The sequence below is a fragment of the Strix uralensis genome, chromosome 14 (genome assembly GCF_047716275.1).
Source record: "Strix uralensis isolate ZFMK-TIS-50842 chromosome 14, bStrUra1, whole genome shotgun sequence".
In the NCBI taxonomy this organism is placed as follows: Eukaryota; Metazoa; Chordata; class Aves; order Strigiformes; family Strigidae; genus Strix; species Strix uralensis.
This window is the reverse complement of record NC_133985.1, coordinates 16,310,639-16,336,399: the sequence shown is the minus strand read 5'-3', so window position 1 is coordinate 16,336,399 and position 25,761 is coordinate 16,310,639. Positions and strand designations below refer to the sequence as shown.

Genomic DNA, 25,761 nt, shown 5'->3' with positions numbered 1-25,761 from the left:
GAACAAATGTTTGAGAAGGAAGTCCATTGCAGAACTCCTGTCAGGTGAATAGAGGGTTCTGTGTACCCCAAGGCTCATGCACTAATTATACTTGATGGGCTTGTAGTGGGATGTGGCTTGTGTTCGTGGCAGGGTCTGGAGCCTGGCAGACTTGGTGCGGAGCTTTTACATCTGCTTTGAAGTTCTCAGAATGAACAAAAGAAAACACAAGAAAACAATATGCCAAAATAATAAACCAGTAACAAGGCAGCTGTAATATGTAACAAAGTGAATATTAACTTCAAAGGTTGTGCTGAAAGAAGTGATAGAGGAGCATCATGCATATTAATGAACCTACAGGAGCATTCAATAACCGCTTACTATCACCCTTCTGACAGGAGGCAAATGCATTATAAACACCCAACCATTGCTGGAGAGAGATGAAACCGGCCAGGCTATAGATTCACCCTCTCAACATATAAGGTGCCAGAAACGACAGCTTTATTGTAACAGAAGGGAGGGAAATATTAGTTTGTCTAAACTGTAGCAGCTGAGCTGAGAAAAGATCAAGAAAACAATGCCTCTATTACAGAGCCATGCATAACTCTTCAGGGGAATGGCTTCAGTAGTAGGAGACAGAGCATTGTTGCGTATCAATTTTGATGCATGAAAACTAGAAACAAAACCAATTTACTCATGCACAGTCCGAAACTAAGCTTCTGTTGTGTCAGGAGGGTCTTGAACAATTAGCATTGGAGAATGTGTTTTGAACTTCTGTGTAGCATTGTGCCTAAATGTGGTAATTTCTCTCCCAAGAGAGGTTTAAACCAGAGACAGAAACAAAGTAGCTTCTTTGTGCAAAAGTTTTTGGCCACACTGCTTCAAATAGTAGCACCCTGCTCATTACTGGTCTTTCTTACTGCCCCATGAGATCTCTCTGAGAAGAGGACCATTCCTCCACCTGGCTCCAAAGGGAGCCCTCAGAACAGCCCTTCCCCTTGGGCACTGAGAGGTGTGTTGGCTATTAGCTCTGCAGAACCACGTTGGCTTCTGCTGGACAGAGGACACTTTCACCCTTGCCAGAGATGCTGTGCTTGTCAAAGCAGAAAGCAAAAGCTTGACAGCAGTGCCTGACTTAAAAGTAGTTTATCTTTTGTGGGATTTAGTCCTACGGTGCTTAAAACATGTCATAAGCCAAGCTATGATCATCAGACTGAAGATGCAGCTTGACCATGCTACTGTCTCAAGCCACAGCCAAAAGCAAATGCCAACAGGGCAGGGCAAGGAGCAGAGCATGTATGTGGTGGTACTTCCACCGACTCCTTGCCCATGGTCCCATCCCTGTGGCTCAGGGATTTCCAGGCCACATGTGCTGGCATCTGGCAGCTTTCTTCAAGGCCACAGCATTGCCAGGCATAGGTTGTGCCTAGTTACTACAGCTAAAACCCCTTGTCTTCTGTAGTATCCCTCCTTTCATTTCACCCAAAAGTGCTGAGAGATCACTGCAGGGTCAGTAGAAGAGCGTGCCAGGAAGCACTGCCCTAGTGTTTGCCCTTCCGACACTCCCATGGAGTGGGGTGAGGAGCTGTGGGCTCCTGGTCTTGTCCCAGAAGGCTGGGACAGGCTCTTCTCAAGGTGACCGCAGGCTGCCTGTGCAGCCTCAGGTGTTTACTGCCAGCCTTAACTCGGCGCTCCTGTAGCTCTCTGCCTTTTTTGCTAGCTGTGAAGTGCTGTAATTGGTCAGCTGCTCACTTAATCCATGATGTATGTCTGCATTGCAGAGACATTCAAGGCTGCTATTAGTACCCAAGCTAACTAGCATGGCTGTTTGCAGCAGCACAGTCTCATTTAGCATGCTGTGTGGCAGTCTGCGGGGTAGCTGTTCCAGACTCCCCTAGTCAGCAGTCCCTGTCCCCAGAGGTAAAAGTAGTTTTTCTCTAGAAGATATTGTCCTTTCCCTGAAGCCATCCCCACCCCGTGGGCAAAGAAGGGAACACTGTTCTGCTGGTGAAAGCACCGTGCCCAGCACCACCCATCCTGAGGGTCCTGTTTGCCCTGGCAGGTGTTCACGTTCAGCTGGAGAGAAGACATCCGTCCCGGGGATCCGCAGCATACCAAGAAGTTTTGTTTTGATGCCATTTCCCACAGCAGCCCTGTGACCCTCTATGACTGTCATGGAATGAAGGGGAACCAGCTCTGGAGATACCGAAAAGTGAGTGAGTGTGTGTGCATGTTCTCAGTTAAGGTGTCAAATTGCCTGTAGAGACTTAAGTTTCCTCAAAATGTCACCACTCATGTTTTATTCCTTCTCTTCATGTAGCTGTGATAAGAGAATCTGCAGACAATCTGTTGTCTTTGTGCTGTTAATTACTCTTGATTAGAAAGAGGTGACTCCCCTCTTCCACTGATTAGAAATGGTGAGAACTCTTCTCCAGGGCTTGCTAAGCCCAAGGACACTCTCCTTGCAGCCCTGTCCACCGCTGGCACAGAGGTCATGGGACACCCTTGCAAAACCTGTTTGCAAAGAGGTGTGCTGTGTGTGTTGGTTTGTTCTGAATACTAGATCATGCTAAAGTAGATAAGGATTTATTCATCCTCCTAAGGAATGTTTTTGTGCCCAACAGGTAAGTAAATTCTTGACTAAATGCCGTGTCCTGATCCTTGCAATCTGCATGCACCGGGTGTACCACAGAGTGACTGCAGCAGGATGTGAGGCCAGGGGCTGGAGAACCTGGCTTCAGACTTGAGGCTTTTGAGCTTCCGGGTGCAGCTGTGAGGACTGGGCTGGATACTGTTGCAAAGGGTGGGAATGGACCCTGACACTTGCCAACCAGTTAAGTATGAAACAACTCCTTCAGATACATCCAAGTGACAAAACAGCTTGCCTTGGTTTTTAAGGCTTCTCTCTGTTGGTTTTAAAACAGCTTTATTTCTCCACTTAGCAACCTCACATCAAATTTCTCTTCTCCAGGACAAGACCCTCTACCATCCGGTAAGCAGCAGCTGTATGGACTGCAGTGAGAGTGACCGAAAGATCTTTATGAATAGCTGCAATCCTTCATCTCCAACACAGCAGTGGATATTTGAACATACAAACTCAACCGTCTTGGAAAAATTTAACAGAAATCTTGATCTTTAAAAGACTGAGAAAAAATATATATATATATTTTACAACTATAGTTTTTACTGGGGAGGGTTACAAAAAATTTTTTTAAGAATACTTTTTTTTAAACAGTTAATGAAGGTAAAAGGGAGAATCTCAGGAGAAGGTTAACTAGCAGGCCAGTCTTTATTGCGAAGATGCTGCATCCTTCTCTTCTGGGGACGGTGGAATTTTAAAGGCTTTGCCAGAGCCACTTCTGTGCTGAGACTGAACAGAAACTCTGTTTTTAGAGGAGTCTGAATGTGATTCAAACTGCTTTTTATTTTTTTGCTTTGTTTTATTTCCCACCTGGGTCTGGTGTTAAATAATTTTGTTATCTGGGACCCTCCAGGACTTTCTGTAGCTGCTATACTGCCCACTGAAGCATTCCCACATAGGTGCTTTATCTTCCAAAGTCCATATAAGTAAAATCTTGAACACAAGATTTAATCCTTCAATCAAAAAAAAAGCTATCAAAATGTAAAATGAAATTAATTTTTTTTTGCCCTAAACCAAAATATATTTCAAACAGGTTGAGTATTATTACTTTCCAAATCATAGCTCTGATAAAGGAATGAGCTGTAGTGGAAGTGCAGCCAAGTGTTGGGAATATCGCTGTAGTTATTAGCCATGAGGAATCTGGGTTTCTGGTCCATTCACTTTGCAGTCAGTTTGTCACTCACTGTTGAATCTTCAAGGTGGAAGATTAGCAGAGGGTTTTTAAGTAAGCACAGTTCTTACAGGTGAAGATGTTGCTAAGGGTTTTGGATATCAGGTTCCAAATTTGCCTCTTATTCAGAATCTTTTTAGCACGGACACCTCTAGGGTTTCTCAGAGTTAAATCTACTACATGAAGGCAACTTCCATTTTTCCTTTAGAGGTTTGAAGGCTAACTTAATTCACAGTTGGTGTGAGCAGGTTAATTCGGGATAATTAAGTCAGGGCTGAGATTAGCCATTGGTCTTTATCCGTTTGTTCATCAGTCTGTAGTTTGTTGCAGTCGTGAGTCCTGTGGTCAGTAGTGTTCTAGGCTTGTGGAAATGTGCTGTTAATCTCTCCTCTTTTCCCAACATCCACAGCACTGTAGTTTACTGTGACTGGAAATCTGTTTGCTTAAGCAGAGATGTGGGGTTGGTGGGCCCATTTCACTGGTAGCCTGTCCCTTGTGCAGTCAGTTAGCAGTGCAAGGTATTAATTACCCTTCTGGTTTGGACACTGAACTGGAATTGTCTCATCCCAGGAGCTGAAAAAAAGTACTGACACTGAAGGATGAATGGAGGACCATTGGTTTCAAGTCTGTCTGAAGCAAGTGTTTAAAAAAAAAAAAATCCCACACTGATTTAAAATGAAGTTGTTGCAAAAACAGATTGACTAGTTCAGTTGACTTAGCCTTATACTGAAGGCAGCAGCAGCATTTTCTAGTAAAAGCTGTGAATGACAGTGCAGTTAACCTTTTGCAAAGATTCTGCGTAAACCAATAAAACTAGCCCTTTCCTGGTAATTGCCCAGCTCTGCAGTTTGTCCAACTGCCCATGCAGGAGTGTTGCAAGAGTAGGTAGTGTGCAGCCAGCTCTGGGAGTGAAAGGCTGAAACACTCAGGGAAGGATAAGGGGCACCCTTCTGGCACTCTTGATAAGCATGGTTCATGGACTTCCCCTCCTTGGAGGGGCAGGGAAGCTGCTCTGGGGTGTCTTTCTCATGTGAAGGCAAGGAGATTTTTGCTTAGAGTCACGAAACAAGCAGTCTGGCTCTTTCTGCAGAGCTCCAGAAGTAAGAAGCCCTTTCTGATGTTGCCAACTGTAGGGTCATTGTCCATGTTTCAGATGTCTTTGAGGCCAGGTAGAGCTGTGTCTGTCAACTGGGAGCAAACTAGGACACAACTATTTGCCTCTCAGGCTCTCAAGTCTGTTGAGTTGACTGTGAGGCTCAAAATCATTTCCACCTCTCTCATCCTCACAGCTGAGGCCGTGTCTGACCTCTTCTGCCAACTTACCTGGTGTGTGCAGTCAGTCACAAAGCAAGGGGACCACAGGCACTGCATTACACTGGACCAGGCTTGCCAAATGTGTTGGTGTCTAACCTTCTGGCAGGGAAGAAAGAAGAAGGCTCTAGGCTTTCCTTGTGACAGTTTTGCAGCAGTATTGCTATGGAAGTGAGACCAGCGTCAGAGAGAGTTGACATGTTCTCAGTAACTACAATATGTCTGTCACTAGGATCCCTTTTCATTTCTGTGGGAGACAGAGCCACCTTCCAGTGCTTTGTGTCTGACTGTTGCTTTCCTTAAGTTATTAATGCTCTCATTAGTCTAGTAGTGCTGACTGTGGATCACTAGATGGCCTGACTAGATGTCTTTACGAATGTTTTAATACATGTGGAACAAGAAGCTGTTTGTCCATGAACAGTGCTAGTTTTTTATCATTGGGATACAATCAGCAAATTATATAAATGGACTGTAGGTCATTCTGCTTGCAGCTTGCAACTTTGTGTGTCTTAGAAGCTAATCCTCTCATTAGAAAACTGTTTCTAAAATGCATGGCTTGCTTTGTACTTGGGCTCACCTTGTGAAGAGAGTTCTAGCTGCTTGGCTTGCTGGACGCTTGCTTCAGAGAGAACTGCAGTAACGAACAGGTCTTTTACCACTTAGTGAGCTTAATTTGGAGAGAAAGGACAGCTCTTAGCAGTTTGCACCAAAATATTAGAAAATTGTTGAGGCAATTCCGGTTTGACAGCCGACCACCAGTACATGGAAACTGGAGCTTTAGTGTGAGTGGTCCTACCGGGTCCTTCTCGGTGTGGTTGATCTGATCTGTTTTCTGAAGGTTTGGGATCCGAGTGTGATAAGCACCTCACAAATTCTGTACACTACTGACTGGCTCGCTGGGCATTGAGCTATTAATTTATTTCCGTCAATTATACTTTTCAATACCCTAGAGGCTTTGCTGACTAATGAGAAGACTTAATGTAGCCAACCATCCACTGATTGAGAAAAAGAAGCTGTATTTCATCATCTACATCTTTAATTGAGCCTTTGCTGGGCAATCCGGTTAATTATTCCAATTACTTTTGGTTATTTGTAAGCAAAATTGCTAAAGCATGAATACATAAGCAATTCTTCACATCTGCATGCAAGTCAAGACAGAAGACTAAATACCAGTGATTATCTAATGCAAAATAAATGTTTTCCTATTTTTTTCCCCAAAAGTATTCAAACACCCCTCTCTCCGTGGCTGCATAAATTCTGCTGCTTTTAAGTATCAGAATCCCAGACAACAGGGGGATCCCTGGATGTGTGTTATGTTGCATAATAATACTTTGATTTGCTCTTGAAGCTGTTTTGATTTATACTGGTGCTAATCTCTAAGGCCTACAGAGTAATAGGTTTGGGGCTCTTATGTGTGCAAGGTGTCTTTTTTCATGCCTGGGAAATTAACTTTCTTTTCCACACCATAATAGAAGAACATGTGAGCCTTACCGAAAGGGGAATACAGCATCATTAAAATAAAGATGTGCCTTTTTAAATGTAAATGTACAGCAAATGCTTAAACTTGAACCATTTCCTAGTGCCTTGCTGGACAAGAGAGAAGAGGGGAAGGGGCTGGGAGATAAGGATGTAAGAGAAAGCTTGACTCGTGTAGTGTTTGTGTGTTATCTTTTAAAATGTCTGACTTTAAGTGCAAAATGTGTGTGAATGACAGTAGTTCAGAAGCTCCTGGGTTTCCTCTGTTAAATCCGTGTAGTTAATGACTCGGGGGTGGGGGTGGGGGGGGGTTGGGGGGGGTGGTGTCACTCCTGATAGGAAGACTTGGAAAGGATGGCAGCTTCCTCTTGGTACGCTCTAACAACTAAAGCTAGACCGGAGGATGTCTTCCTTCACCTCATGGTGAAGGCTCATGCATTCCACCAGCATGCAAGATCCTGCATTTTATTTTCTAAGTATCCAAATCAGAAATCACAAATAGTCCCAAAGGCATATAAAATCTGTAGCAGAAGTGTCTTTCAAAAAGTTGATGCCTTCCATCACTGGGAAACTTTTAAAGGGTGTGTTCAAATCTAATACAGAAGTAGCAAGAAAGCAATTTGTCAGCTTAACTTTCTTCTTGGTTTGTTTTACAGTAGTCTGTGCACAGGGCTTCACTTTCCTTTACTGGAGAGTTCCAGTCAGCAACCTTTCCTCCTCCCTGCTGCACTGAGACATCAATGTACTGAAAGTCAAACAGGCACCACCAGCAACCGGCATTGCAAAATTGCTACTGTAGGATCGTTATAGTAGCTATGCTGGCTTACATCACTGAGGGGAGAGGAGAGAGATCTCCTGAAAGTCATACTGGGCAATCATGTAACTGCGGGGTAAAAAGGGAGAAGCTTTTATTTTAAATTGTCTTTCAAGATAGGGACACTTGAATGGTTTTGCCTGGAGAGAACAGCCTCTAGCAGTCAGCCTGTCACACTTTCAGTCAAAAGAGCCCTCGTAAAGTGATGTCTGAAACAGTCTGGCTGTGCTAGTGCAAGGGGTTCAGGAGTACCTTGCATCCCACATCCACTCCCAACCGCTGTGGTTCATGTTCCTACTCACCTACTGTATTTCTAACCACTTGCAGCAAAGGAGCCTGGTGGTGCCTAAGTCCGTCCTTCTCTGACAAGCAGCAATCTAGGTTTCAATTTTAACAATCATTTAGCATGAAAAGCTTCTTAAATAGTTAGCGAACTGTTGCCAAAATGGTGAGTCGCTTTAGGTTCATGTCAGAGGCTGTGGGGGTGGGATGAAAAGGTTTTTCACAGGATACATAGCAAAAGGGGAGCTGGACTGGGAGTCAGGAGCACTGGGTCCTGCTCTCAGTGTACCACAGGCCTATTGATCTTAAGCAAGGAGAGTCTGCGGGCTGCAATTTCCCAGCCTGTGTAAGATTTAGCTTTAAGTGCTTTATTTGCTGACCTAATGACTGTTGAGTCCATATTTTAAAATTCACCTGGTTTGAGTGGAGAGATGCAATGGGTGGAGAATGGGAAAACTGAGATCTGAAATTTCCATCAGCATTCAACACACAGTTGTCAATTCATTTCATATTCCTCATTAACCTGTCAGATTGATTTATTCACATTATAAATTTAAAGTGTAACTGAAATAAACTCACCTCCTGCTCTGATTGCTCCTTTGTAGTGTCACGCTTTAACTTGGAGATCTGTGTATGAAACTAGGCAATGACAGATTATGGAAATCCTAATAAAAATCCTGTCTGGTTTTTGACTCTGCCTCTACTAGCTGAGTATGCTCCTTTATTCACTGCATTTGAGCTTTCTTGATGCTTCTGTATGACCCAAAAGGCTTCAATGATTCCAGCAGATGTGAGGGATTTGGGAGTTTTATATAGTCACTGGATCTATATGGTCTTAAATCCACTAGTTCAACTCTAGGAAAAAAGTCCTAATCCCAATTAGTGAGCAAGCAAATGCGCACTTAAACCACAAAACAAGATAAAAACTGATCAAGCTAATAGACTAAAATGTTAGCCTTTACGATAACAATAACAAATAGCTTTAGCCTCTAGGGTGGAGAAGGGAATTGGTTTCAAAATGCATTCTCCAGGATCTTGGTGATAAGGTCTGAGTTTGTTCCTTGTACTGCATGCATTTTATCTGTAAAACTGGATGGTGCCTCTTGAATCAGTGTATATTTATTTTGTGCATATTAGGACCAACAGCCTAATATCTGGGGGTGGTAAAGGACTTGTAGCACTTTAATGTAGTAGCTTTCATAAATTGGGAATCATTGATAGAATGCCTAGTGTTTTTAAAGTTGAATGGACTTCCTTTTATAATATATTTAAAATAAATTTTTAATGTGTTTTCTGAAAACTGTGTACGCAGAAATGACTGTCCCTGCTCCAGCAATTGATTTCCCTTCTCTCTACTTACGAGAATAAGCTCAGGTACGCTGGTCTGGTGTTTCCCCAGCACAGGCTTCCCGCCACGTCACGCGCTGCTCTCCTCCAGCCCCTTGGGGAACATCCTTCTCAGCTGCCCTTTGCATCGGGTATAAATTGCAGGGTTTGCTGCGTTCATGCACGAGCAGCCAACGAGCTCACGCCTGAGCGCTGTGCTGGGCTACCCGGCAGGTTCAGGCAGCTGGGGGCTGCAGAGCTGCCCATGGGCATCTCTGTGTCTGCCCCTCACAGCTGCTGCCAGCCAGCTCTCAAACTGATGGGAACAACCCGTCGTGCCCCAAAACTCCAGCCTGTCAGAGGACCCTGCAGCACCTCAGCTCAGTCAAGGGTAACAAAGAGCAGCAGCCACGAGAGGAGGAGACACGTGAGGAGAAATGTCAGGAGAGGTGGACAAAGCTGGAGGAGAGGTGAGGGAGACATGTTCGTGTAAGGAGGCTCCGTGCCCAAGGGTGCAGTCTGGAGGGGCCGTGGATGACGTGCCGAGGTAGGACACCCCTGAGGGGTCGTGGCCATGGACAGTCCATGTTGGTAGGGCACACTGGGAAGCACAGAGGAGCGGAGAAAACCCAGCATAAGTGAAAAAAAGTGAAAAACCCAAGAGAAGTGAAGACAAAGAGGTACAGACCTGACCCTGAGCTGCTGCCCCCCCCGTCACCTCACTGAATGGGGAGAAACTGCGTATGGATTGCAGCAAAGGGGAGGTGGCACTAGGAGCTGTGGAGGACAGGTGTTTGGGTGAAATTTAGCCAAAGGAAGGAGGAGGAAAGGTGTTTACTTCAGTGTGTTTTTTTTTTTTCTCAATACCCAAATCAGTGATTAGAAGTTTGGGTTAACCGGCAACGAAGTGAATAAAAATTCACCAGGTTGATACCTTTGCAGATGACGCAGTGCTTGGAGCATCATCTACGGCAGCGACTGCCTCACTGTTAAACTACTGCTGGTTTTCCGTAGCGAGGAGCTTCTGAGTGCAGCCAGCTGCTACTCCATGGGTGAGTAGTGCAGAAGAGGGGCTGGGGTGGGACTCCTGGGCACTCCTGTCCCCCTGGCCAGAGGCTGCTGTGCTGTCATGGACAGTGACCCTTTGCAGCCCTCCTCGGCAGGGGCCTTGCTCTGCTCTCAGGAACAGCACCTGGCAGCTGCAGCCCTGGCACCGGGGCAGCGGCCACCATGCCTGGGACACTTCCCTCCCTCAGCTGGCCGTCAGCCACGTGTCAAAGCAACACAAAAAGCTGTTCTCAAAGGCAGTTTGTGTGTTTACTGCTGAGGTACACAGCCACGAGAATAAAATGTTAAAATCACCTAAGCCTATCCGTGCATCTTGTCTGAACTACCTTTCCCAGCAGTTTGGGGGAGCTCAGCAATGAGCTTAGGGCAGGATGAAGCTGTCGCTCTCCTTTCAAGTCTGCCTTGAGAGCAGCCATCCCGCATCTTGGTTTTCAGGGAAGGGTTTTTAACAGCTCGCTGCCCTTTTTGCATTCCAGTCTCTGCAGGCAGAACAGTCTTTCAGCCCAAGACAAGGTAAGTTTATAGGCGTTGCTCATGGCCCTATCCCATGTTCCTGTTAGGACCCTCAGCACTTCCTGCTGTCACCATTTCATTTCTTTTGTGGTCTTCCCAACACTCCTTTTTACTTAACTCCATGGGGTGAAAAACAGCGAAATAAACAGAGGGGAGACACAATGATAGCATGTGGGAAAATCTGCACATGTGAAGGAAAGGAAAGGCAAGGCTCTTTCTTGGGGGACCAGCAGATCACTGCAAGGCATGCTCCTAAGGGAAGACAGTGCTGCGATTCTTGGCCACGGGAACGTTTCCCAGGGAGAGTATGTGCCAAAAGCTGTGACGGTTTAAGCATTTTAGCAGGTTCAATATGTGCCACCCTAGAAAAATACTGAGGAGAGTGGGAGTCTGGGGGAAGGTGCTAGGGCAGAGTCTCCATTGGCCCCCAAGGTACAGAAAATGGAAATGGTCTGATTTCTTACTGGAGGTATAAACAAATAAAACAGGCTTCTTCCCCAGACCTTTTTGGCAGCACAAACCTTTTGGAGAGCAGCATTTCTGTCCCAAGAACCCCAAATGGCTCCATTAAAACAGTAAGTTCCAGATGACAGCTACCTTGCAGACTTATCTTTAGAAGGTAGTGCTGCTCCGGTTAAGATTTAAAGGCCTGTGCAGGTTCCCCTAATTTGATTAGAGGGCTGGCTTGGATGGGCAGGCTATTACGGCTTTAGAGACACTAAAGCTGCCTGGGTGCTGATGGGTTTATGAAACATTGTTTCTCACTTCATTGCAGCTCCCACAAAGAATTATTAGATCAGCTTAGTGATAGATACCTAATAAAGAATGTCTCTATGAGGCAGTTTATCTCACAGCAAGCTAGTTCCGGACTAGCAGACTGTGAAATCTTGAGGTTCCCATGAGGATAAATACACTGAAATAAACTGCAATTATACAAACACCTCCACGCACTTTTTTTTTTTTTGAAAGACTGAAAAAAGGTGTCATTGTGTTAGCCTGAGCTGGAGGTACTTAGCACTGAATTAGCAAACAGACAGTGACAAAAACAGGTTGTGTTTTTTTTTCTTCTTAGTAGGAATTGCAAAACAACTTAAAATCTTTATATTTGCATGGGATGAGATGAAATACTATCTGATGGTACGTACCAACCTGTTCTGGCGCTGATGGTGCCTGTTTCTCCAGCCGCTCCCAGCTTCCTGCAGAAGAGTCCAGGGAGCACCTGCAGAATCTCCTCCTCACAGGGACAGGAGGATGTCCTGCCTGTTATGATTGTGTTCCCTTTTATCTACTCGCTTGCTGCTATTATCATCTGTCTCTAGAGTCTGTGTTTTCAGCTTCCTGAATGTCAAGATAGTCCTGCAAGATTTCCTCAGCCTGCCATTTGATTTTTATTTGTAATGTGAAGATAAACCTAGAAAGCTTGCTATCAGGAGCTCTGAGATCACTGTCAGCCTTCTGGTGTTTTCCCTTTCCCAAAACCAAGGGAATATGTGCGGTTTTTGCCAGAAGGGTATTACTTCAGGCAGGCAGATCCCAGGCAATTTGGCCAGGAGCTTTTCTAAGCAGTGGTGTCTTGCTTTTTTAAATTTCTTTGCTAACTCTTTGTTGGTCTGCAGGTGAAGTCGTTCGTTTCCCCCACCTTCCCTCTGGAGTGGCCGGCTCCTGGGATCGGTGTCCCAGAGAGTGCACGGTGGTTCTCCACTAGTCACAGGGACAAACAGAAATTAGTAGTTGCCCGAGGGCACCAGCAATAAAAACCAAGGCAAGAGGCAGAACTGCCGAGGGAAGAGTATTAAGTCCCTGCTCTCCAGATTTATTCTGAGACATGTTTGGTATTGCAAGGGCTGACTGGAAAATACGTATTTTAGCATTTCTCAGTCTTCTTGTGGGGAGCAGGCAGAACAGGCTGCAAGACGCCTGTGTCTGTTACTGTGGAGCGGGCTGATCTCATGACCAAGGGCTTTGAGGAGTCTCTTTCTTGCAAAGCTATTCCGTGTGTGTGTGTAATTCAGCACAGTTCATCCCGTGCTAACGCACATTGTTCCACGTGAGGGATTTCAGACTTTGAAGTAATTTTAGTGTATAGAACCTTTTTTCTGTTTGTGCAGAAAGTCTTTTCTTCAGGTAGATGAAATCCTTTTCCATTTACAGCTGCTCGTGCACCTTGGATAATAGCATATGCTGCCTGGTATTACAGAGGTCATAGCATTTCCAGAAGTAATATCTTTTCTTCACAGATCAGTAAGAATTTCTTTCTTTTTTCCCCCTCTACTTCTCCTCACCCCTGCCTTCTCACCCTTCCCCCCCCCCCCCCCCCCCCCCCGAAGATGAAAGAAATGCAAATCTTCAAGTCAGCTTGCTTTGGGAAACACTTTTCACTATCCCTGCCCTGTAATTAGGGGGAAAAAAAAAAATCTTTAATAGTATTTCAGCCAGGGACTCCTACCTACACGACGGCAGGAGCCTCAGGTGCTGAGGCAGCCAAGAAGAGGCAGATGCGGAGTATGTCGACGAGTTTTGTCCACGGGCAAGAGCCGCAGGCTCGGCCCGGCCCTTTGCGTGCCTTCGCGCTGTTACTAGAGCGGTGCTGGTTCGGCTTCGGTCGGTTGGAGAAACCCGGTGCAGGAGCCCGCGGTCCCGAGGCTGAGGCGGGCGGGCGCCGCGGCCAGAGGCTCGCGTTTGGCTCTGCGGGTCTCTGTGGAGCAGAGGAAGCGCCAAGGCCCGGCGGGGCCGGGGACGCTCCCTGAGGGACGAGGCCGGGTCCTCGCTTCGGCAGCGCCCGGGGCCAAGGCAGGCGCCGAGTTTCCTCAGGCTCCTGACGGGGCGAGAGCGGGCGGGCGGCGGGGAGGGGACGGGGGCGGCTGAGGGGGGACGGGCCCGCCGGGGGGGGGGGGGGGGGGGGGGGGGGGGCACTGCGGTGTCCTGGCAACGGCGCGCGGCCCCCTCCCCGCGCTCGCGCGCCTCTCTCCCGGCGACCTTCCGGCTGCCGTGCGAACGCGGAGGCGGGCCGGGGCCGGGCGGTGGGGGCAGACAGGCAGCTACTCTCTCCAATAGGCGAGCAGAGCGGCGGCGGCGCGCCCCGCCCCGCAAGCCGTCCGGCCCAACCAGCGCCCTGTCTGCGGGTGGAGGGGCGGGACTTCCGCTGCCGGGGAGGCGGTTTTGTGTGTGTGTGAGTGTGTGTGTGTGAGTGGTGCGTGCGGGGTCCCGGCTCCCCCGCGGGCGGCGGCGCTTGGGGGGCCCGGCCCGGCCTGGCCTCCGCGGCCACCGCTGAGGGGCGGCGGCGAGCGGCCCACCCGGTGGCGCGGCCCCTTCCGCCGGCGCTCAGGGGGGTCCCCCCTTGAGGGGGCCCCTGCAAGAGTGGGGGGCCCCCGCGGGGGCGCCAGGTGGCGGGGTCCCCCCCCCCCCCCTCCCCGAGTGCGCGGGGCGTCCCGGCGACGGCTGTTTCCCCGGTTCTCGGCTCCCCGGGCGGGGTGAGGGGCGGGCAGGTGGGCGATGAATGGTTTCAGCACCGAGGAGGACAGCCGGGATGGGCCTCCCGCCGCCCCCTTTTACGGCCAGAGCTGCTGCCTCATCGACGACGGGGACCGCTGCGTGCGCCCCGCCGGCAACGCGTCCTTCAGCAAGAGGATCCAGAAGAGCATCTCGCAGAAGAAGCTAAAGCTGGACATCGACAAAAGTGTGAGTTGCGGCCTCCGCCGATCCTGGCCGCCGCCGCCGAGCCCCCCGGAGGGGCCGGCCGGGCGCGCCTCGCCGTCCCCAGCCCGCCACCGCACTGCGGTCCCTCCCGGGGAGGCCGCGCTCCGTGCGCCTCGGCCGGCGGAAAGTTGCTTTTCCGCCCGGCAAGTTGAGCTTTCCCATAGCCCGGGGGGTTCGCTTCACCCCCACGAGCTGTGGGGAGAGGGGGTGCGAGGGGCGAGGGTTTGCGGCGCGAACCTGGTTCCCCTGGACCGCATTTTCCCGTCTTCAGCGCTACTACGTTTGGGTAACGTGCCCGGGTAAAGATACGGCTTTTCCTCATGGCACTGATTATCTTGTGAGGCTTAATGAAGCAGCACTAAAAACCGTGTTTGGGAGGACAGCTCTCACGCGGTGGGGAGCAGATGACGTTCAGGGGGAGCAAAGGAGCGAGCTTCGGGGGCAGTAGTGCTGTTTTAATTTCAGTTTCGTATTGAAAACCGCTGATGCTGCGGGGCAAAACCAGCGATATGGGTTACTATTTCAGTTCGGTGCCACTGGCGTTACTTTTGTAATTGTTAAGAATTTGTCTTCTAGTGAAGCAGATTATTAAAAATGAACTATTGCATCTAAGTCGAAAGGCGAGGTGTGCTGCCTCTTAAACAGGGCACTCGGACACTTGTTCGCTGGTCGGCACTGAACAGCCCAATTTGCTGCTGACCGCTTAATGACGTTAAGTGACAGCTGTCAGCTCAAGATAGAAACAGGTCGTTTGCCGAGTAGAGAAATAGGTAGAGCAGAGCAGCCCATCAAGATTACAGAAGGAATTTCTCAGAAGTGATTCAGTTAACGGAATTCTGCTCAGCGTGCTTTTTCTTACCTGATCCTTAAAGATTAAAACCATTAAAAACAAGGTGAAGTTTTGAGTCAGTCTGTTTGGCAGCTTCCCCGGTTGGTTAGGTCCCTTTTGCACAGCCGAAATACATCATGTCATGGGAAGAGAGCGACTCAGTTTGAAATATAATCTTATTCTGAGAAAAACAAGTATTTTTCCTCGTTGTAGTCCTCAGCAGATTAGTCTAGTGGCATAGTTGCTTCTTTCAGTTTAGAAATGAATGTTTATTGACAGATGTAAGGCTTTAGAAATAAAAAGAGGAAATCAGACTAACAAACTCAAAATGAAGGGGAAGTATGAAGCAGGCTGCATAAAGTGATTTCGAATGTCAGGTGCCTGTACCATCTGAAGACATTTTTGCCTTACGGGTACCAAATAATTTTGATCATTTGTGATCCTTTGCTGTATATATGCTAACTCTAGCGAGATATTTGTTAAAAAGGGAGTTCCATGACAGGATGAGCTATAGGAAAGAGACATTTTTGCTTTTGGTTTGCTTGTTTTAATTGAGCTAATTACTCAACTTTTATTTGGTCTAGATTTTGAAACACTTGCATTAATAATCTTCTATTCAAACTAGAAAGCTCACAAGAGTAGAACAAGATAATATTTTTCTTGTTAGTTACCTGGTAGTAATTTCTGAAGCAAATGCACTTCCTCCAAACAATTACTTATTTTTTTCTGACGTATGATTGCAACCATAAAAAAGAAATATATTATCTGCAGAGGTTCAGGAGCTCTTGAGTCCTTCATTTTCCTTGCCTGTAGTCTTTGTAATGTAAATTATCTCTAACTAAAGAGTACGCTATCAGGTCTGGGGTTTAAGATTAGAAATTCCTTAGTGTCTTGAGGCAGTCAGTCATGCCAGTCATGAGGGATGCACTCTAATACTGGTGCTTAAGTGGCTGCTGTTGAATGCTGTTTCTACAGTACCTGTTTTGATTGCTTTTTCACCACTTCTGATTCTTAGGTGAGACATCTGTATATTTGTGATTTTCACAAGAACTTCATTCAAAGTGTCCGAAACAAAAGAAAGAGGAAGACAAGCGACGATGGAGGTGACTCTCCTGAGCATGAAACGGATGTCCCGGAGGTTAGTTGGTGCCAAGTGGATGTAGGATGCTTTACCAGTTTTGAGCATGCTGAATTTTGACTTGGATGTTTTCATGTATTGCGAAATATTTAAATTTTAAATTGCACCTCCACTGAAACTGTTGTGGAGTTACTCTCATCTTTCAGGAAGGCTTTTTTCTTATATGTAATGTCCTAATTTTCTTCTTCATCCCTGTATGAGTTCTTTGCCTGTGTAAAGTTTCCTATAAAAAGAGGTATGATAAGGTAACTGCGCAGTTTCATGCACGTACTGCTTCCAAACAGAGAGCTGTTAAAACAGTATGTAATACTAATTCTTTTTTAAAGGTAAAAATAAGTTATTTTCAGTGGTGACTGAGGCCCCGATATGGTTCTTCATTACCTAGCATGCATTGTTTTGCAAATACACTAGAGAATCCAATAGGTCAGTGTCTCTATGTTTGGGTATGTGATATCCAGGGATATTAAGCTTCTCCAGACCTTTGCCATATATAGCATTTTTGGCACTATTTAAAACTACCTTAAAATCATTTGTAACGTCTTTTTATTCTCGGGAAATACGCCTGTGGCTTTTTTTCTGTTTCAGAACTCTAGAATAATCTCCTCTCTGTGCCATTGTGTGCTGTATTTGTTTTGGTGATGTTTCTGTTACTACTGACACTGCAAAAAGTTGTGCAGAGGTGATGTTCGTGGAGGAGCCAAGTTCTGGCCGTGTCAGCAGAGCCCTCTGCTGGAAATGCCACCCGTGTTGGCAAAAAGCATTTCATTTCGGAAAAAAAAAGCCACCGGGAATCGTTTTGCTAGCAAAGCTGTGTCTTGACTGCAAAGCTGTGTCCACACACCTCCTGTGGGGAGGTGTTGAAACAGTAGCAAGTTTTTGGTTTGTTTTTTTAAGGATACCTGTCCTTTTGTTGTAGCTGTTTGTGTTTGCTTTCTACAAAGTTCTCCATCAAAACTTTCCTATACAGCCTTTACGTTCGTTGCCAGGATGATTGGTGAACACCCAGCTGCATGTTAGAGCTGTAGAGTGTGCAGGGTATTTGGTGGTTAAAAACTGGGGGTTGCACGTCACCTAACTGAATAGGGAACTCTGCAGTGTGTCAGTTTTAATGTCATTTTCTTCTTGGTTTTCATCAGATTCCTTTTGTCTTTGAAGCATGGCGTTTCCCACATGATCTTCATCTTCCTTCCTGTAACCCCCCCCTCCTTGCTTTTAAACTGTGCACTTCCCATTGAAGTATTTGAATTTCATTTCTTCTCTGTCTCTGTACTGTGTTTTATGTCACAAGCCATTTGTTCAGTGCCTGCTAAATTGATAGTTCATGTGTGAGCTTTTTAAACCTTGTGGGAACAAAAGGTTCCCCTTTGCTTGAAGGTTGCAGAGGTGTAATTGAGAGCAGAAATTGGCCAGCAATTCTGTTGACAGCATGTGAACCAGAACAAAATTTTACATTTCCCTGAGGCTATTTTGGTCCTTTAGCATTAACAAATACAAAATATACTTAGAATTGTCAGTAAGGCAAGGTGACATGGTTCTGAACGCAGGCAAAGAGGCGTCCTGTTGAGGAAGAAATAGTTATTTTTAGATAACTCTACATTTTTCCCTAATAGAAGCCAAAGGTTGTGCTCATCCCTTCTCTGCATCACTTCCAGGTTGACTTGTTCCAGCTCCAAGTGAACACCCTGCGACGTTACAAGAGACATTATAAGTTGCAGACTAGGCCTGGACTCAACAAGGCCCAGCTAGCAGAAGTAAGTGACGACAGAGGTAGTAGTCTCTCTGTTTCTAAAAAACTTTATCTCCTCTGCTCAAGTGCACATTTTGTGGACACTATTTCCTGCAGTAACTCTCTCGGTACTATGTACTGTGTGCTCTGTGCAAGGTTTTGGGGGATGATGCCAACAGAAAGCTGCATGCTTTCTTTCACCTGAGACATCATGGATAACATGGAAGCTGACTCTTGAAAGCATGTTTTAGTAATTTGCTTTTCTCTGCTTCCTTTCCCTCCTTGTTCATAGTCACAATCTGTTCCTTTAGGGAGCAGAAACAGAACATAGTTTCCAGTGGCCTGGGTGTTAGCTGAAGATGGCTCATTGACTGAAGCTCAGGCTTACACACTACTAGTCACCTTCAGTGCCCCTGTTAGTTTTTCTCTCCTCACAGGCACTTGAAGTGGTTGGAATTGCTTATTATTAATGGCAGAATCAATGACTTCAGATTCCTTATTTCCCTCCCTTGTCCTGGTGTCTTATGATTCTGTATTAAGTCATTAAAAGACTCTTTCCTTAGGGGCCTCTGCTGCTGCTTCTTACCATATGGGGTACTTGTCAAGAAAGAACTCTCTGTATCTCTCTGTTATTTGGGCTAGTTGTGCTTGGTGTGCATCTGCTCTGCTCGCTTTCCTGACTTGATCTGAAGGCATTCTGAGGGAAAAGTCTTCTCTAAACTTGAAAGAACTGTAGCAGTTACTGAATGGTAACGAAGTTGATTTTGTAAGTGGAGGCTTTCACAGCTGTCTGCCCAAAACTGTCTGTTTTGCTTTTGCTTTAAAGAACAAAAACTGGCAGACCAAAAAAGACAGCAAGACACTGTCTTGCTCTCTTTCAAAGTCAACTGGAGAATGAAGATACAGAATATAGAGAATGTGTAGTGTAGTGCATGTAGGAGTAAGTTGAACGAAGCAGGGTGGGTGTACGTCCTCATTAGCAGTTCCGATTTCTCATGTTCTAACTAACCAGTTCATAGTCTCTCAGCTACCTCCTGCCATGAAGGACTACTTACTTAGACAATTTACCATGAATGTGCCCAGGAGGAAAAAAAAATAAAACTACTATGCAAGCGGAAAATAAAGGGAGCCTAACTTAAAGTTGTCACACACTTCCCAGATTTCCTGTGAAGTCTGAGCAGCTTTGACCCTACGCTGGATCCTCGTCCAGCTCCCATGCTTGAATCACTGCTGCCTGAGGCTCTTAGACTCCTGCTGCTGCCCCACCGTAAGGAAAACTCAAACTTCCATAAATCTTCTTGGAGTGACTTATGCTCAGCCTGCATCAAAATCCAGTTCTGGAGCTGTGTTGGGTACCAAAAAAGAGCTTCTTCCATATGAGAAGCAGATCTCATCCAGCTCCAACATGTTTTCTGCGTTCATTTTCTGAGGAAAAAGCAGCTAATGGTTCAGGACTTATGCTAGTGTCAGAGAGGAGTAGCCTTAAGCAAATCCTAACCCTCCCATTGCAAATCTCCTGGTGTTCCTTTCAGTGAAAACTTACCCAGTGTGTTTTCCTTTGGACTCTAAAACTTTGCTGCATCTGGTTCACACAGCAAAGTGTTTCAATATTTCTGACACTCTCCTTTAAAATACTGAGATGCAGGGAAAACTTGCTCTCCAAGTGATCTCAGCATGAAATGTCACATAGAAGACCGTGCTGCTTTGGCAGGAGGACATTCTGGCTTCCAAATTCCGCTTGTAGGTTGGCTACAAATACCGCTGACATAGCAAGACTATGCTATGTTCATATGCACATTCCAGCTGTAAAGAGAGAGAGAGGTAAACGAGGACTGACAGTTTGAATTGGTGCATGTTTGACTTAAAGTATATTACACTCACTGGCCATAAAGTCATTTTTGGAAAGTAAGAGAAACCATGTTCTGATTATTTGTACTTTTTAATTTCAGAATTTCTGTCTCTTTACATGTTGTCCTTCTAGACTGTCAGTCGTCACTTCAGGAATATTCCTGTGAATGAGAAAGAGACACTTGCGTATTTCATCTATATGGTGAAGAACAACAAGAGCAGGCTGGACCAGAAATCAGAAGGTAGCAAGCAACTAGAATGAAGATTAACAAGACTTGGAATAAGAGAGACCTTGAAGGAACAGATGGTATTGTGCATTTTAGGTATATAAAAACAATTGAAGTATATTGTAAATTTTTTTTTAAATGCAGTAAGTCTGGATGACAGAAAAAAATATAGACACTCTTACCGGGAGTATTTGAAAACATGTGCCCAGCATGTTTCTGAAGACTTCTTCCCCTCATTTCAAAGTCACATTGGAATAAAGAAATGAGGATAATGGGGAAACCAAGTAAACCTGTAGGACTGTGGAGTTTGTCAACTTGGTGTTTTAAACCATTTCTGGAAATCTGCATCTCGGTGCAGTTCAGATCACAGATGGAATTTTTTCACTGAATTCAGACTGCATCACAGACCACCATGCAGTTTGTCTTGGCGCAGGACTGGAATAGCAGCAGAGATAAAATTCATTATCGAGGTGCATGGGTCAGAAGTTTGTCTGAAGCTTGCTCCCCACCTACACATGCTCTGTCTTGCCTTGAGTCAGTGCTTCAAGTCCCAAACTTCTACAAATGCTCCAGCTCACCAAATCTACTTCAGTGAACACTACTTGACTAGTCTGAAATTGATTTTTTTTCTTTTTATCATTTTTCCTCCCACTCCCTTCTGATATGGATGCCAAACAACTCTCTGCAATCTCTTTTTCTAATGTCTTTTATTTAAGAACTAATTAATTGTCTGTAAGCATTTAAAAACTTCTGCACTTCCTCAGAATGTGGTAGCAAGGCAAATCCAGCTTATTTGCTGGGTTTGATCATGTTGGTAGAAATGCTTGTTTAATTCACTTATGCTTATTTCCCTTGTATTCAAGGCTCAGTAGGTGAAACAATGGCTTAAGACATCTGTCTCTTAATCTTTGTGTCAGATCACATTTGATGCGAGTTTTATACTGAAGCTAGTCTTTGGCGGGTGTCACAAAACTGCTGTGTGGGTCAGTGGGCTCGGCTGTCTCTGTTTAGTGTAAAGCAGACCTATGCTAATGGGTGTAGCACCGTAACTGGGGTAGTGAACTGACTGGAGCATGATGCATTTCATCTGTCTTTGCAACGGGCAAAAAATATCGAAGCGCTTGCCTTTTGTGAGCATCCCGTGTGCTTTCATAAGAGCTGTGTGAGTGGAGGGTGGTATGCTGGTGCTCTTTAACGGAGCACTGTAGGAGGAGATTGCTCTCGTTTTGTTATTTAAAGCCAAGGTGTCCTTACAAATAACACAGTGGTTATTTTGGCAAAAGAAGCTTATAGAAGTGTTGGTCGTGACTGACTGTTCTCCAGTGACCTCAAATTCTATTCAAGGGGATCTCGTGATTTAAAGCACCGCTCTGTTTCTCTGCTGTCCTAACCAATGTCTCCATTCTGTTACAAGATGCCAAGACTCCATGTAGAGAGTATATTCTCAACAAGCCTTAAGCAATGAACTGAACAGTAGAAAACTTTGGCTAGCATTTCGTCAGTGGCAGGTTTTAATATTCCAGAACTGGATGAAGCTTTGTTGAAGAGCTAAATACACAGGTCATGATCCCAGCTTAGTACTGCATCATGTTTCGTAAGGCATGAAGGATTCACATAGTGAAGCTCTTTTTGAAGCTCTCCCAGGGTCTCTTTAAAAATCAAGTCACAAATTAAAGCAAGCTGTTCACATCAGCTCTGAAGTGTTTGCTAATACTGCAAAAACACGTTCAACAAACTTAAACATGTCTAAGTCCTGTGTCATAGGCAGAAATACTCTGTTATGGTACACGTCCCATTTGTGACGTTTTGGGGAGTGTGATTGTTTCAGCATTTCCTTGTTCAATTCAGTATGGATTTTAAGAACATCAGACAAGAGAGAGGTTCAAGGAATGAGGAGAGAATGTCTTGCGTCGGTATTTCATGAATGTTTAAAAATTTCCTAATTATGCTGGTCCTTTCTTTATTGAAAGGGTGGAATAATTCCCACATCAGTCAACACGATCTGGCTTCTCTCATTCAGGACAGATATCTAAAAGGGTATGTTCTCTGACTGCATGTTAATCTTCAAAGTGCTCACGTAATCAGAGGATATTACCAAGGGAAAATGAATTTCTGAGTTGAGAGCATTATGCCTCATTGTAACTTCTAGACCAAAACTGTAAAAATGTAGTTTGTTTGGGATTTACTTTTTTGTTGTTGTATTTTGTTTTGTTTTATTTCTAAGAGTAAATAAATCTGTTGGGGTGTTTTAGCAGCCAGCAGCAAAATGATTCTTTTCAAGGAAATATGGTGGCAGGTTCCATCTGTTCAGGTGTATTCACTGGAATGCTTTTGTGCAGAGGTGGTATCCAGGAAACTTTTTTTTTTTTTTTTTCCTGAAAATAGTCAATTGATGTGAAATGTGATCCTTGTTGGTGTCACTCTTAAAGCAATTATACTTTTTTGAAAAAATTCTTAGTGAAGTGTGATGATGAAGAGATGTTTACCAGCCATTAGCAGTTGTTTATAAGGTGAAAAGCTTGGAGGCAAGACACCAAAGAAACAGAAGAATCTTTGGCTGTCGAACCCCATGGCCTTGTAAACCCTTGCAAATGCCTTATTACCTTGTTCTCAACTTAGCTAGAGCAAAACGCCTCAAGCGAAAGAAAGCCGATGTCTTGTTGGAAGGGTTAGCCACTTTATGGCTCCCATGCTATAAACTGAAATCACACGTCAATTCAGTAGCAATATCCATGTTCAGGGTGCCTGTGATTCTTGAAAAGCATTTAGTGTCTAATAACCAGAAAACGCAACAATGCAATTGTCGTTCTGTATAATACCATTCTGTGTATTTGATTCCTTATGCTGCATGCCAATTAAAAGAGACTTTCCAACTTTTTGTTTTAAACTTCAAAGTAAATGTGTTTGAACCTCACACTTGTGAAGCCATGAGGTGGGACGTTTTCTCAGCACTTTTAGATGGGATTTGTTGGAAAGGTGGAAGACCCAAATCGCTTTGGCTGGTATGATAAGATTTTTTTTTTTTTTCCTTTTACATTTTGCTTTTCACAGATGGGCCTTAAATTCTGTCTAGCTTTGAACCATGGAGCACAAGCCTTGGGGGCATGGAGGATGACCAGATGTCATCTTCCATTTATAATAGTGGAAGCTTATTTCTTACAAGCCTGCATAGGTGACATTCACCCGGGGTAGAGGAATCGTCTTTGAAGCCCTCCAGCCATTATATAGCCTAATTCAGTTACATAGCCTAATTCAATTCTCATTGAAGAGTTGCATTAACTTCATTAGACTTCTGAATAGATCCAAAGCCATTAGTATGAAATCCAAGTAATACGGAAACATCTCTTTTGGGGTTAATTTCATCCTGTATGCCAACCCTCTGCTCACTCTAAGGGAAGAAGAAGAAATCATTGCTGGTAGTTATCGGCTTGAGCTCAACTCAAGGGAGTTGGAAGCATGCGAAGACTTCAGTCAGTGGCAATCTGATGGCTGAAAAGTGCAAATACATCCAAGGAGGCTGTGTTAGAATGCAGTTTTTTAATATTTCTTCAGCATTTCAAAGAATATTGTATATCAACGTGAAGTAAACAGTTGCATTAAAAGCTAGTGTTGCTTTTGCCAGGCACTTTAGATGCTCAGCCTGAGAAAAGCAGAGCAGGCAGGTTTGTACCACTTGTCCCAGTACTCTGATGTCCCCATTTTCCTTAGAAATGTGGCTGTAAACCACTAGATACCCTGGTGTGCAAGACTTGACCAAAATATATCAAGTCTGGCATTTAAAGTTAGTCTTAAGTGCAAGCTGGATTCAGAGAGGCTTTGAAAACCAGAGCTGAAATAATCCACAGTAAGAGTCAGTTTTCAAGCGGGTCATGATGGGAAGAGAAGATGAAACATGACATGGCCCATGGAGAGAAGGAACAAAGCCCTTCCACAGTTAGCAATGTGGAGGAAGATTTGTTCTGTGTTAGCTCTTGTAATGGATGTTTTATGAGAGGGGGAGAAGGGGGGAGCTGTGCACTTTACATCTCTTGGTTGAGCCAAATGTAAATACCAATGGGAGATCTTCAGCAGTAACTGCAGTTGGAGGGGAGAGAAATGGTCTGCTGGGGGACTGTTTATTTAAGTTTGCAGATCGTTACACTTCCCTAGAGCACTAGAGTCACTTTGCCTCTACAGTTAAAAAGAGTGGGTAGTACAAGGTAGCCTCCCGTACAAAGGCAGTCCTTGTACTGCCCACAGTATTGACTGAAGAGTCCCAGAGGTGAAGGAATGTTACTGATGCCTCACTCCTCTTCTTACTTTAGCCGTCTCTAGCCTATCAAGTTAGGGAATTTTCATTTTCCACTTTCAAAGTGCAGATGAACTGTTACGACGTAAGATACTCCTTGCACTTTTCACAGCTATCCCTGGTCTCGCGTTTTTGACTTGCCTGTGAACACATCTGTTTGGAATGAATTAAATGGTTGAAGAAAGTGTGGGGAGAGGGGCGGGGGGGGCTCCTGCCTTAAACCTGAACTTCCCTTGCAAGCAACTCTGCAGGCTATCCTGTACATCAGCAGGCTCCAGGAGCCTCTTCCTTAGCTGAGCCCTGACTGGGCTGGTTTTACTCCTGTCCTAGCTGCGGCTCTGTTCCGCAGCTAGAGTGCAGGGGAGGTGAATGGCAGGTAACTTGCAGAATGGCTTGGAGTCTTTTAGCAGGCTTACTGGGAGAGAAAAACTGTGTTCCCTCTTCTGTTTCTGGCCTCCATGTGTTGTGCTGATCTTATGCCAAATGTTTTGGACACCTTGTATTTTTAACTGTGTAATATAGCTGTGTATTGTTAAAGCAACTTAGTAACTTATAGCAAAAACTGTAGAACTCATTTCTCTGAGGTGTAGGAAATGTCCTGCTTCCACTGTGTATGAAACTTTAACTCTGTACTGTCTGACAAAGATAAAATGCTGAATTTCACTTTAATAAATGATCTATCTAGCAACAAGGCCTACATTCCTTTCTGTTTGCCTTTCTGCCCTTAGCACTTCTGGCTCCAGAGCCAATAGAGTTCTGCTTTCCATGGATGTTTTGTGCCAGGCTTCTCTGATTCACTGTCATTTCCCACCCACCTCCCCAGGGCTGAAAATACTGCAGACATGGAGGGGAGAACGGCGCTGCCGACTAGGATATGTCAAGCCTGAAGTAGAAAACTCAGGTGATGGGATATTTTGTGACAAACCTGTGTGGGTTGCACAGATGCAGATCACAGAGTCTTTTGAATGCAACGAAAAGACAACTTGCAAGATGGAGGTTGTTGGAGAGCCACGTGACCTTGCATTTTGGGGAGCGTTGGGCTTTTCTTGGATGGGGATTTCCCCCCCCATATCATGAACAGTCAATCAAGTGCAGTGTCTCATTCGATTCATGTTTCCTAATGAATCTTTATGTCTAGTTCAACCCTCAGCTTCTGCTTCCTTCTCAAGTACACCCTTGGCTACGTTTCGTGTGTGACTTCTAGCTCCTGTTGTCCAGAGTTGAAGCTGCATGCCCAGCTGACAAGGTGGGTGTTACTCCAGAGCAATGCTGACATGTAGCATCCCAACGTTCAATCAGTTAAGCTGCAAGATCCTTTTCCATGTAGTGCTTTGTTTGATTTGTTTTTCCCATATTGCTCTTCCTCCTGACCATCAGACTCAATTTTTTTGCTGTAGTGAGGAAGCGAGTGATGCGAGAAACTGTGGC

The 25,761-nt window shown here is 45.2% G+C and overlaps 2 protein-coding genes across 6 annotated transcripts in view; both read left to right on the top strand.

The window, feature by feature from the left end:
• GALNT10 (polypeptide N-acetylgalactosaminyltransferase 10) overlaps positions 1-6,646 on the top strand; it is an 88,017-nt gene extending 81,371 nt beyond the window's left edge. For 3 of the 5 annotated variants that reach the window (XM_074883485.1, XM_074883486.1, XM_074883487.1), the window contains exons 11-12: positions 2,042-2,191; positions 2,951-6,646. In XM_074883485.1, coding sequence (XP_074739586.1) covers positions 2,042-2,191; positions 2,951-3,118 — 318 coding nt within the window. In that variant the 3' untranslated portion in view covers positions 3,119-6,646. Of the gene's footprint in view, positions 1-2,041; positions 2,192-2,603; positions 2,818-2,950 lie in introns of all 5 variants that reach the window. The other 2 variants (XR_012630826.1, XR_012630827.1) reach the window with 2 other exon arrangements.
• A 7,109-nt stretch (positions 6,647-13,755) lies between these two features.
• On the top strand, positions 13,756-25,024 carry SAP30L (SAP30 like). Its single transcript, XM_074883348.1, has 4 exons — positions 13,756-14,259; positions 16,122-16,244; positions 17,897-17,995; positions 19,952-25,024. Exons 1-4 carry the CDS (start codon positions 14,074-14,076, stop codon positions 20,078-20,080), a joined length of 537 nt encoding a protein of 178 aa, XP_074739449.1. The 5' UTR covers positions 13,756-14,073; the 3' UTR covers positions 20,081-25,024.
• The last annotated feature ends 737 nt before the right edge of the window (positions 25,025-25,761 follow it).